Source organism: Lethenteron reissneri, chromosome 30 (genome assembly GCF_015708825.2).
Source record: "Lethenteron reissneri isolate LAM-NWPU_2019-01 chromosome 30, ASM1570882v1, whole genome shotgun sequence".
NCBI classification, from domain to species: Eukaryota; Metazoa; Chordata; class Hyperoartia; order Petromyzontiformes; family Petromyzontidae; genus Lethenteron; species Lethenteron reissneri.
The window spans coordinates 15,824,661-15,838,641 of NC_083808.1; the positions used below are offsets into that span (position 1 = coordinate 15,824,661).

Below are 13,981 nucleotides of genomic sequence, written 5' to 3' on the forward strand. Positions count from 1 at the left end.
CTATACGGAGGAGTTACAGCTACGAAGGGTCGGACCTCACTCGGGTCCCTGCCACGTATTTATGCCTGTTGAGTGTCCAGCTTGTAGGTGTAGAGCTTCCAGCTTGTAGAATGCAGCGACCCCGGTCCCTCTTAGGGACCCGCCTTATATCCCCCTTGGTCGGGGCTGCTCCGCCCTTGGCCCCACCCGCCTTCTCGAGCCTTCTAGCTCCCCCTCGATCCCTCTCGAGAGCTCTCCCCGGTCAACCCGAGTGCCATGGCCCGGGGCAACCCTGCCCCTGGGCTGACACTCTCCCACTCCCTCTTGTGGGAGCCTGCATGACACGCCATGCGTGGTGCCCGCACTATCCCAGCGCACGCCAAGCCCCGCTAAGGCTGGTACTACACCCGCCTACGGGTTGTACGCGATGACAATGCATCGCGTGCCGTGGCCCTCTCAGGCCGGCACCATACAGTGACATCCCCGATGTCACTATAGGTGCTCACCAACTGTGTTTCTCCCTATCAATGAGGCTAAATGCGGGGATTCTTTTTAATTTACCGTGTGTAGTTTTTATATAATGGGAAAAAAAATCAAAATCCTATGCATATGTTGAGTCCTACAAAACATTCCACGGAGTTTACCAGTGGCTGTTCTAATGGGAGTCTCAAAAGGATTCTGAAATTCTGAGGGTTCGTTATTAATTTTACAGAGTGACCAAGAGGTCGCTGCAATTACTCACTGTTCATAATCCAGGCTAAGAATCTCTGAGTCACCTCCTGAGGCTTAATGAGAATGTCACTACGCTTTACTCTTTGGTTCTTTCGGTAAAGTCACGTAGGTATAAATTAAAATAAATTCAATCACGACGTTTCGGGCGCAACACAAGTGTCCGTCATCAGGTGGGACAACCACAGTAATTGCTGAAGTGTGCTTTGCCATATAAAACTGGCATGCCAGCTTGGTTGATGCTATATCTTTAGGAAAATTATCATAATGGTGTCGGATTGACATCTGTGTAGTTATAGAGTACCTTTCCATCACAGACAATAGAATGCCATTGATTAGGAACTAGGAGCTTGGCTTTGACTTGAGCAGGTGATGTTCGCTACCAGATTGTATCAATTTGATTTGTGGAGCAGAGCCTTTTCCAGAAATACCAATAGCATAACTGAGCCCATGCAAGTGGCGCACATACAACAGTTGAGTTTTTTTTATTGCAGTGCAGGAGGCTTATGCTTATTCCATTGATGCTTCACGTATATTGTTCTTGATTTGTATTCTGTCATAAAAAAAAATTGTATTGTAACGTTGTGCCCGGCTGTACAGTACTCCAAATGAGGTGATGATGAAATGTGACACTGATACAAAAGCATGGTACACTATTGTACGGAGCCATTAGTTTTGTTAAGCATATTTGACCCTGTGAGTAGGTCCTTACTGTCAGCATAGATGGAAATATTTGGCTTTTGGTGTCACTTTGAACCCCGTTTATTTGAATGCACGTGGCTGCTTGCATTCTCAAACATACAGAGAAGAATACTCTGAAGATAACTGCAACTGCTGATAGCTTTCAAGTTTCAGAGACATTTCATGCATTCATTGTGTTTTTTTATTATCTTGTTTAAAGAACGGGGCTTTCATTGTGTGTTGTCTTTGTTTCTGATGTGGCTTTTTTATAGACTCTATCTTTGTATGTGAGTGTGTGCATGTGTGCATGTATGTATGAGGAGCAGTTGCCAGCATTCTGCATTAACATCCAAGCAACCTGGGTTTGATTCCTGGCCATGTAATAATATTTGAGTGTGAAGACTTTTTAAAAGGGTAACCTCCATTTAAGGAGTGTTTGGCATGTGAGTAGAAACAGGAACTCGACGTATGTGATGGAATATAAACACTGAAACGCTTCGCATAGACACATTCAGTCCACACGGAATCAAATCAGTGAGTGTAACAAATCTATCGTGATGTCTGCCATTTTTGTACTGGCACCTCGCAGCCCTCAGCGATATGCCTACAACACCTATACACTTGTAATCAACCAACCAAGCACAAATCAGGCTTAGCTTCATTAGCTAGCATGGTCCAATGAGATTTGGGGCATACAGCATGATTTTATACGTACGTGTACATACATCGACGTACGTGTACGTCGTCGGAACAGAGCCGGAATAAATACTAGAATAAAATAACTTTATCGGTACCGAGGCTCCACAAGGCCATGCGGTAGGGCATGTTGCACAGTTTGACGTAAGCTTATCATAGAATGCGGTCGTGTCGCTAGAGTTCTCTGTGGTGAGTACAGTGTCTTGAAATGCTGCAGCGCTACGCCTCTCTTTTTAAAATTTACATAAAACCGCTTGCGCATTCCGAGATTCAGGGGTGAACAGGACCCACCCTGCAACTTGCAGTCTCGGAAGGGGAAAGGGTCAATATCTGACCTATTCTGTACCTCTATTGAGGACAATGTGAAGTTAGTACCATGCGAAGTGTATGAACATCACCGCCTGGGAGACAGAGAGAAGTGGTGCTAGCCACATAATTCCACAATGTTGCTTTGCCTGTCTTAATCGGTGCTTGCAAACGGCTCATTGTTTGTGCATTTTGTGTATTTTTTTGCAGATATTCATTGAGCGATCCAGCAACAATAAGCATCTGAATACAATCAACATCCGGCACATTGCCAACTCCATCCGAACCCACGGCACGGGCATCATGAATACTACGGTGTGGGGCAATCATTCACACTCTCCCTCTTTGTTAAAGGAAAACTGAAGAGAAAATACATTGCTCTTATGGATACGCATGGGCTACATGACACACGTTTGATCTTTAGCATTGCGTAAAAAAGACTTGAAGTGATGTTAGGACCACAAGTGCTGTATCCCTGTGTCATTATGGCACACTGTAATGTAACTTTGAAATTCTTTTGCCATTATTGATTCGTAAAATGCATGTCAGATTGGTCACATAACCCATGTGCCAGTTCACACAACCTATGTGGTCTGTATACAGGGCACGCACTCTGTGTTTGGTAGCATCTGCCTTTAAAATGCTTTTTCTTAAAATTGCATTGGGTGTGTGGCGTGACAACTTCCCCAAAATGCAACACTTCTCCCAGTCATTCTCTTCACACGCGTAATTTTTTCCACCAATACCCAAGTATAGTCAGTTTTTACTTGTGTGCCACTGTTAGCCTTTTCCGGCTGTGGTTATCCCGATGCTGATTACTTTACCACTGCGATTCTCGCTATATGTCTGCATGCTACTTTGTGGTTTCTTTGAAATTAGGTATGCTCCTGTGATACGTCAATTGCACTTTTGTGAAAATCACTTCACTCTGTTGGTGGAAATATATCCCGTGTTTTCTATGGTGTGGGCCTCTTCCTCAATAGGACAATGATTGGTCTCGTTCTACAAATTGGTACTAACTTTATCGATCCTGTAGAGATGATGGGCTGAGTTGACTCCCAAACTGTGATTTTAACTCTCACAACCTTCTGATTGTGACTTAAGGATTCTTACCAAAAATAAATTTATACACACATACACAAATATTTTCCATATTTTGTTTAGATGATTTATCCCACTTATTTAATAATGTTCACAATTACACAATCTGCACCAACAACCTTTAGTCATACTGTGAAGGGCAGCGTATACATCAAGCATAATTTATTCCACTTCCTGCTCTTCATCTGAGAAACAATTTTTTCATATTGCCTGAAACAACAAAGAAGGAATTTGGAGGAAGAGGAAGAGTTACAAAAGAGATAGAGATGCATAATAAGATATTGAATACATATATATAACTCTGTAAATTGCTTCACAATGATTGAAGATGTCATACCAATGAATTGAGTGTATATCAGTAAAAATAAGGTTGATGATTGAGAGTTCACAGATGGTAGATCCTCTTAAAAGACATATAACAGAGATGTAATCTTAAAATGAATGGAAGAACCCTATGCAGATCTTAGCAAAAAATATTTCTGTCTCTGAAATAAAAACCCTTTCTCAAAACGCACGTATGTCAAATTAGTTAAAAAATTTGATTCCAGAAAATGCAATGATTTAATGTTTGGAGTGTTTGATCTCGCTCTGCAATCGCCTTCATTCGCCGAAGCTGTGTTCCGGTGTCGCTCTGCAGGTGAACTTCACGTACCAGTTCTTGAGGAAGAAGTTCTTCATCTTCAGCCAGTTCATGTACGACGAGCACATCAAGTCGCGGCTTATCAAGGACATTCGCTTCTTTAAGGAGACAAAGGACCAGAGCAACCCAAAGGTGACCTCAGCATAATTGTCGCTGCTTGTAACAATCTCAGCCCAATCATAGATGACTGCACAAAATATGCCATTGCATTTGGTTTTACACTTGGTTTGGCTAAATTCTGCCTCTTAGAATAACAAAAAATATCTAGTTTACTGCCATGTGACAAAACAGTCCTTTTGGATAGTTTTTGGGAAGGTGTGTCCCCTATTGTGTCAAGGGTTAAGAGCACTTTAAGGATTTTTGTGAGAATTCCTGTGACAAAATATTTTTATTGTGAAACTCCCAACATAGGAATGTATAATTTCCACCGTAGGTTTCACTGCAATTTACAAATGGCATTGCAAACATTACGCACGAGTTGAAAACCTCAATATTGCTCATTTCAGCAAATGTATGATTAACTATTCACATAGTGGAAAATAGTCTAGCATAAACTCTTTCTAAAACATAAATATAGTGCCTATGCATCATGGATATTGATTCGCGCATATCTGCGTGCAAATAATTAAATAAAACTGTACAATTTAATCACGCCTGCATAACATTCACAGCATATAAGGGCTTTTAAGAAAATGCCTGACAAGTGCTATGGAAAAATGATTGTTTTGTGGTCATAATACAAATTATCTATGAGGGTGTTGATTAATGTAATTTGCAAATACTATCAAATTTGCATTATGTTGTATGAAAATTGCGTAAAAGTGAATATCGTATTGGTAGTTTAGTAAAATGTGCAATTACACATTTTAAATCACAAAATGAATTGATTAGGAGAGATTAGTATCAATGTTCACACCCTTCCAGCTTGTGTGATGGTCGTGGTTCTATTATTTATAATTCTGCTTGCTGGTGTTGGCAGTACCCGTTTGAACGTGCAGACAAGTTCAACCGCGGCATTCGCAAGCTGGGGGTGAGCTCGGATGGACAGAGCTACCTGGACCAGTTCCGTCAGCTCATCAGTCAGATCGGTAAGGTTGTGTTCTTTGTACGTCTGTGGTGTTACCTCGAATAGGCACAATGACGTATTTGTCTGACCTTTTCACCTCTTGCTGGAGGGAGGAAAAGGTTGAATATTTAATTAAAATAATACATTGAAAATTAGGTTTTGTACCCTGGTAAAAACGTGTTTCTCTTGTCCCATACTGCTGGCCACACCGGTCCAGTGTTATCAAAACATTCAGAAATTTCTCTCAGACCATGAAACGCGTTGCGGATGAGGTTTTTAAAAGCAGGCACTAAGTGCCCTCTACAACCATATTCGCACTTCCCATCGCCTAACCCAGGGGTCGGCAACCTACGGCTCCGGAGCCGCATGCGGCTCTTTACGGGCTGCTTCTTGACGATGAGTACGTATGTACTCAGATGCATTGCGGCTCTTGAAATACTGAATTTTGTACCGAATTGGAAAGAAATGGCTCTTCTTGTTATTTTGGTTGCCGACCCCTGGCCTAACCCATTAGCCTCACTATTGGTAGCAAAGCACACTCCCAGTAGGTGGACACACAAATAAATTAAACACTCTCTTTCCACGGACTTTTTCTCAAATTAGGAACCGCCAGTGCATATAATTAATGTCTTTTAATCTTAATTGTGGACTACTGAAAATAGATTAATAATGGTGGCAAGTTTGGGGGGGAGGGGTAGCTGTGGGGGTGTGCCCCTGCTCCAAACATCATCCATGGACACAACTTAGGCCATGTAGAGAAGAGGGGGAGAAGTGAGAAGTCTGACATTGAACAGAGCACAAGGAGTGGTCACTCCTCATATTGGAAGTGTAAGTATATTGAAAGGAGGCTATGGACACAGGCAGAACTAATATGTGCCATTTACCTCTTCATCGAAAGATGAACCCTGGCAGACTCACCCAATGATCGCGAGAAGTAGCCGTTTGTGGGGACGCATGGGTGGGGAACTGGTGGCCAGCTGTATGTACGAGCGAAATGAGTGTTTCCAAGGTACCATGCCTCTTTTTCTCATTATCGTATACAGCCGGCCACCGGTCCAATGTTATTGTAACATTCAGCAACCATAGCAGAGCTGGTACCTGGAGGAGGAGAGGCTACTCATTATATAGCAGCAGTCAACCTGCTCTTCCGAAGAAGGCGCCTTGCGAAGCCAAGGTGTCCAGTCTGTCATACTGGACAACCGCGTGTTTAAATTTTGATTTAAATCTTCGTGACTGCAGGGATTCATATTCTTGGTTCTTTCGGTAAAGTCACGTAGAAGGGAAATATCTATTTATTATTTTATTATTTCCCTTCTACGTGACTTTACCGAAAGAACCAAGAATATCAACCGTGTGTTTGGTGACCTCCAAGTAGCCGCCTTGCAAATGACATCCACTGACACGACATGTTGAATGCCCTGGCCCATGAAATCACCACTAGCCTAGTGGAATGGGCTATCAACCCCACTGGGGGATCCTTCTCAGCTGGCGAGTAGAGCAGTTCCTAATGCACTCCTTTGGCCACACGGAATTACAGGAGGAACAGCTATTGCGATTTCCGCCAGCCCGCTGTCCTCTGGAGATAGAATTTGAATGCTCTCACCGCATCTAAAGTGTGGAGCGCTCTTTTGTCCAAAGTGAACGGCACAGGACACATTGTAAAATGCAGCTTCTGCTGCAAATGAAAGGTCGAGGCTACCTTAGGCAAAAACTGAGGAGAAATCGTCAACGCAACCTTGTCCAACTGGAAGTGCACGAAGCGGTATGGGCCGACAATGCCTGCAGTTCTCCCGCCCTACTGGCCATTCACGATGGCCACCAAAAAGATGTTTTTTAACCCTTTCCCATTCCGATGACGTACTTCATTCGAAATGGAATCGGAAGTAAAAGGCCACGTTGGAGGGCGTGTTGCACAGTTTGGCACCAGCTATCATAGGGTGCGGTCATGTCACTACAATTCTCTGCGGTGAGTACAATGTCTTTGAAAACAGCGGCACTATGCCTCTCTAAAATTAACGCTAACCACTTACACATTCCGAGATTCAGCAGTGAATGGGACCCACCCTGCAACTTACAGACGTCTCAGAATGGGAAAGGGTTAAGGTCACTAATCACTCTGAAACCGTAGCCATCGGTTCAAACGGGGGAGGGGGGGGGGCACAAGAGAGTATCCAACTTAAACCTCAAGGGGCCACCGACGCTGGCCGCCTAGTAGGGCTCCCCAGAGCCGAGGCTCTCAGGAGCCGAGACAGCACTGACGAAGAACCCACCGGGACTTCGAGCACACGGTCGTGAAAGTCAGAAATAGCCAAAAGGCGAACCTCTATGGACGCTGTCGACCTGCCGCTTAACAACTGTTATCTCCGCCTGGAGATTGGCAGATGAAATAGTGGCACATTTCTAAAGTCAGGGCAATTTGGTTATAAGCAGAGGCAGGAAGGAGGTGTGCAGGATGAGAGACTGGAGATGCATGGAGCAAGAGAGGCAGAGTGTGGTACAGTCGAAGAGATGAATGCAATGAGAGAGAAACAGAGAGACATGACAGGTTATGGAGTGCAAAGAGCAGAGACATGACGTGGAAATATATTGAGAGATAAGCAGATGGCATGAGAGAGGTAATGAAGTGAGAAACCTGTATAGAGAGATATGAATCATCAGAGTTGTAGTTGGCGTGGGAGAGAGAGAAGCAGAGTATGAGAAACATCGTGTGTAATTCGTGACTTTTCTAGCCGAAAATTTAATTCCCTGAATCATGGATTTAATCAATTGTTATAATGCCCTGTAAAATATTACACTATCTTAAAAAAAAAAATCCTCTCTATGTATCTTGGTGATATCTGTCTGCTTATATGTCTGTCTATAGTTTTATGGTTAGATTCTATGTCGCTATTTCATTATACCTGATGATGATTGCTTGTGTTGCAATCGAAACGTCGTATGCTATTATTTAATTTAATTTATTATTTGATCTTTATACGTGACTTTACCGAAACAACCAAAGAATATTACACTATTTCACTGTATTATTCCATCGTGTAGGAAAAAATTGGCAAAGCGCATTGCACCAGGTGTCAAGTGGAGTAGGTTGATGTTTCAGCCTGGTCATCAATGACATAAAAAGCACCATTACATTTCTAAATCATATTTGGCTAAATTACAGCAGCGAGAATTAAAATATCAGTTTATCATGTGAAGAACGTTCTTGTTGCAGCAAAGCAGATGAGAAATTGCTGCCCCCTTGTGTGGATAAGAGGTCTTTTGAAGGGATCTCAGAAGTAGGTTTGTGTTATCTACTTCCACAGACCGTTCGCCAACATGCAGTTGGATTTTCTCATGACATGATGCCGATAGCACACTCGATACTATTGTGAAAAGAAAAAAAACAATTCTTGAAAAAGTATTTATAGTTTGTGTCATTCTAATTGAGTAATGTATTGTTGGACAAATCCCACTATGACGCATTGGTTAAATATGGAAGCTTGTAATTAGCAGATTGCTGTTTCAATCACACTGGGTAACCCAATTAATGGGACGTCAACAGCGTTGACCTATGGAAGAGACTTCCACTGACGCATAGGAATATGGATTCACTTACTCTTGGTCACTGTTTAATGGAGATCGGCACCATCACATATTCTTGGACAGGAAATCACTGCTGGCATGTTTTTGTTGCAAAAAAAAGAATTGCAAATATGTTTAATTACACACATGTAAACGATCCAGCAACATTCAAGTTAATTCACTTTATTTAGGCATTTTCAATTACTCATCCATATGCCTGGATGTGCCGTTATTGCTTGAAATTATGCAAAATACAGGTGGCCACAGTACTTGCTTTGAACCAATGGCATGTATTTTGTACACGTAATACACTCGCAGTAATAACCAGGTCGGCCTGCTGGATTTGAACCACAAACACTTGGGCCATGCCACTGCCTCTTTGGCAAAGCCTCCCAAGCCAAGACCCTCCTGAAGCTGCTTGGGGCTCAATGAGGTTTTTTTTCTTGATAAAATTAACACGTATGAAATGTATGTCTTTTCTACACGGATATGCAGGGAATGCCATGGGCTACGTGCGTATGATTCCGGTCTGGAGGACTCCACTGCTGCAGCAATGCGATCAGGTTTGCCCATTTTTCAGTTCCATTATGCATGTTAAGATAGTATGTGATTATATTGCATTTAGATTAATTCAATGAACAGAATTATACAAACGAAACGGTGGGAAAAACATTATAAGCATCGCAATGAGACGGTGAAAATTACACGAAAAAATCTATTTGGCTCAATTGCCATATGATATATAATGAATTAATATACTCCTTCATCCTATCAGGATGATGCCTTTGATTGGAATGGCTTTTCATTCATTGCTGGTTTTGCGCTCTACTTTTTCGAGCAGCAAGTGTAAAGCATCGTCCGCAACTCTTGCACCATTCAATCAGGCTGTCATCTCTGTCCTTTGAAGAACATCAACTGCCCGAAGAAGAGGCTAATATAGATTGTTCTTTTATACTGTAGTGGTAATGACAGCGTGATGAGGTTTTTTGTGCTTGTGAATAGCCTCTCAATCAGCCATCCAGTAAAATTACGCATTGAATTACCAAGCACGCTGCTTCTCTCACATGGCAATTAAAAGACCCTGTGACATCAACATCGTCCAATGAGAATGGTACACAAGTGTGCTGGGTTTTTTTTTTACAACACCATGGTTAATTTGCAATATTGAGTGTAAACACTGTAAACTTGCCCGACAAAAATGCTGGAGTACCATGTCTCCTGCAAAATAGGGAATGCATATAAGTGGGCTTTCACTCGCAAAGTGCAGGACATTAGTGCCATTTCAGGTGAAGTAAGTATTGGTAAAGCAGTGCCTCACCAAAGTTGGTACATCCGGATCAATCCATGTTGGACCAAGTCTTCAATGATTGCTAAGGTGTCAAGTACAGGAACCTTGGTGAACAGAGTGACTACATCAAAGCTGACAAGCAAATCGTCTGGAGACAGTGAGATGTCCTTGATTAGAGAGACCAAGTGAGCTGAATGAAGTACTGCTGAGAAAGTCTTGCCCGTGAATGGAAGCAAGGTCTCAGACAGAAATCGGGCTAGTTTATAGGTAGGTGAGTTGATGGTGGAAACGATGGGATGGAGTGGAGTACCTTCTTATGGATTTTGGAAGACCATAGAATCTGGGTGGTCTAGCAGCAGAAGGTTTAAGGGAGAGCTGCTTGTTTCGTTGGATTAGAGAAGTCGAATTTGTGATGATATTGTTGGTTTTTGTAGCGAGGCGGTTGGTAGGATCTTTCTTGATATTGTGTAACTGCCATCATAAGAAGGTCCTGGATTTTGTTGTTGTATGTGGTTTTATCCATGATGACAGTAGCATTGCCCTTGTCGGCTGAAGAATGACTGTCATCTCTCTTTTTCAATTTAGCGAGTTCAGAGCGCTCGTTTTTGCTGGTTATTTCCAGTGGTTGGGGTGATAGCTTTCCAGGTTGTGTAGTCTGAATTCATCTTGAGGGCTTTGTGTACATGCTCCAGTTCACTGGCTAGATGGTGATGGTCGGAAATACAATGAGCTCTATGGTGTAGAGTTTTGATGAAGGAATTCTTCTGGCATGGATGGTGGTGGGAGTCAGGTTTTAGGTAGGCATCCGTATGGGGTGGCTTTCCTGTAGACAGTGTCCCATTGAGCCATCAGGTTTTTTCAATTAAAACATCCAAGAATGGTAATGCCATTCTTTTCCACCTCCATAGTGAATTTAATGGCTGGGTGTATAGAATTGATGTGGTTGAAGAATTAGTCCAGAGCTGGTAGGCCATGTGGCCAGATAACGAACGTGTCATCTACATCGTGATATTGTTATTATATTTTTATCTATGTGGCTTTACCGAAAGACCCAAAGAATATGAAGTCCTGCAGTCACGAAAGCTTTAAGTCAAGTGATATAATCTATTTCTCACATTAGGGGTGGATGTCAGTTTGACTCCCATTGGCACTGTGGATCACTCACTGTTTGTAAACTCCCACAGATTTGTTCCTGACCTTGAGGACATCGTGAACTTTGAGGAATTGGTGAAAGAAGATGGCCTTTCAGCGGAGGCCATAGCAGCTGCCAGTGAGTTTAGCGTTTTGTTCAGGTTTTAGCTCTGCAGAGCATTGTGATTTCACTTCAATAATTAATTGCTCAGATATAATTATGCAAAATATAAATCATAAGAAGATTATAACGACTGAAAGAGATTTAGAGGACAAATTGACAATGGAAAACTATTCATTTGTCCTGGTCAAATGCCTCCGACGGGAACTTCCCACTTAATTGGCACATGAAATGCTAGGTTTTGAATTCAGGCAGTCACTCGTATTAAAATCACATTTTTTATTGGAGTGAGTTGATGTTCTCAACCTGTTTAAACAAACTATAATTTGAATCTAGTGTTTTTTGGAGCCCAGCTCAGCTCTGGTCGGTAAAAATGAAATGGAATTTGCCAGGCTGGTTATAGGTTCGAAAAATGTTCCATCTTATTTGCTTGAGAGATAATAAGTGAAATATGAAGCTTGAATTAAAATACATTTTCACCCCATTGTCAACATGGTCTCTGTGTGTGTCCCTTTGAAATGTTCCTGGGCAGGCACCTAGATGCAGTCCTTGGAACCCTGACAAGGAACTTTGCAGAGGGAACTGAGTACTTTAAGATGTTGGTGGATGTCTTTGCTCCCGAGTTCCGCAGCTCCAAGAATATGCATCTCCGAAATTTCTATATCATCGTCCCTCCACTGGTAAAGGGAATAAACATGTCGGCTCTCAGAATGCACATCTAACAATAACATTTATTTTTTTCCAAAAGAAATGAGTTCAATATAACACTCTTTGTCTGAACATTCCTGCTTAAGATGTTTGGCCATTTTTTTTACAAGTAAGGAAATAGCACTGAGAAATTTCGATCAACTGGTTCATGAACCCATGTGCTGTGAGGTGTCATCGTCAGCAGGCCATTGGGTTGGGAATGTTTAGCAGAATATGATTGTGTGGATCCCCACACATCTTGCATCCAGAGTACTTGAGTAAGGCAGTAGCTGGCATTTTTTTCACTAATTGCAACCACGCATTAAGGTTTTAATGTCTCACTTGACATTTTAATTCGTGAAACTTCCTGAGGTTTTATCAAGAAGGTTTGGCGTAAGTTGCAATTGCTTCCATCGGAACATTTTGTATGTTGCTCTTGAGTTTAAGTTCTGCCAAAATTGAAATAATTGGTGCTCTTTCTGTTCCAGTGATTACCGTGTTTCATGGTACGGTGTTATGCCCTCTGTGGATTTGCCCCAAACACTACGCTGAATATAAATTGTTGGCTCCCACATATTACTTGCTGGGCTTACCTCTTATGCGTTTGTCTGAAGTACAGGGATTGATATATTTTGCATTGTAGGCAGTTTATTTGGACAAGTGGTGAGAGATTAAGATGTAATCTGGAAAAGTTTTAAATGGCGCTATTCGGTATGTGGATGCCTAACTTTCATTCATAGCTGGCTCAAATATCAGATTTACAGTCCCCTATAAGTGCTTGCTTGCTTTACAATGTAATCTGTAGCTTGTGCATTCAAATCCTGGTTGGATGGTGACTGAGCAAAATGTTGTTAAAATCAATACAACTTCGTGGGAAGTCAACAATGATCATCCTACAGAGATATTGGTCTCCACCATAGGAATGTGGAATTAGCATTTTAGGCAAAGGGCCAATAACAAAGATCACTTGAATCAAGTAGTTATTTTCATGAAGTTCAGTCATTTTTTGCCAAAATGAGCAAAATTGAACTTTCGAAGAGATATTATCAAGAATGTCTATCTTTCATAACCATCAAACTTTTATACATTGCCCTAAGCATGTGCATCTCCCCATGAATATAATTAAAAGTCAAATTAAGGTGTATCTCTTCTTAATTAAAAACATATGTAACACGCATATATTTTTGTTGGCTGTGGGAGATCCTGAGCCAGCAAGGAAAATTCCATCACTGAAATAGTGGGGACCGGTTTGTTGGCAAGACAACCGTTGTTGACTTCTCACAAAGTGGTACACATTCTCAGCACTTTGGAGACATGATGGGCTTGCCTTGGCTACCAACCGGGGATTTGAGCTGGTACCTTTTCTATCAACAGTGCTGACCATAGTAAACGTTGCATTGTTGGTTCAAGACTGCTGTATTATTGATCTTTTGATGTTATGCCATTGTCTTTTTTAGACACTGAACTTTGTGGAGCATTCCATCAGCTGCAAGGACAAGCTGAACAAGAAAAATAAAGTGGGTGCTGCCTTCACCGATGATGGCTTTGCTATGGGTAAGCTGTATTTATTGAATACAATTGTGAACTTGAAAGCAATGCTTTGGAGGACAAAACACATCCAATATTGAATACTCTTCACCTCGCTTTGAAAAATGTGCTTGTGCAGCTGAAAAGGTTATTGCGATAGCAGGTTTGAGGATATTTGGTGCTGTTATTTTTGACAGCGCACTTTGCACAATATTACATTCCAAGATGACTGCGTAGTTGGAGAATGTTGAAATGTATCCTCCTATGAAATTGATAATTGTTAACAGTGACTAAAAACTCGTTTTCTCAGAGAGGTGGCCTGGTGACTTGGGGCTCAGAAGCACCAAGCCACCACTGCTGAGATCCACGATTAATATCCAGGTTCCCATACCTGTGGATTCTCAAATGTAGCATAACCAATAGCTGCCCAAAACGAATATCACGTTGATAATTTTTTACTTATCTTGC

The 13,981-nt window shown here is 41.9% G+C and overlaps 1 protein-coding gene across 1 annotated transcript in view; it reads left to right on the plus strand.

Moving 5' to 3' along the window:
- LOC133349601 (WASH complex subunit 4-like) overlaps window positions 1-9,609 on the plus strand; it is a 93,659-nt gene extending 84,050 nt beyond the window's left edge. Inside the window, exons 24-28 of the mRNA XM_061563167.1 lie at window positions 2,602-2,706; window positions 4,130-4,264; window positions 5,112-5,220; window positions 9,255-9,322; window positions 9,535-9,609. Coding sequence (XP_061419151.1) covers window positions 2,602-2,706; window positions 4,130-4,264; window positions 5,112-5,220; window positions 9,255-9,322; window positions 9,535-9,609 — 492 coding nt within the window. The remainder of the gene's footprint in view (window positions 1-2,601; window positions 2,707-4,129; window positions 4,265-5,111; window positions 5,221-9,254; window positions 9,323-9,534) is intronic.
- The last annotated feature ends 4,372 nt before the right edge of the window (window positions 9,610-13,981 follow it).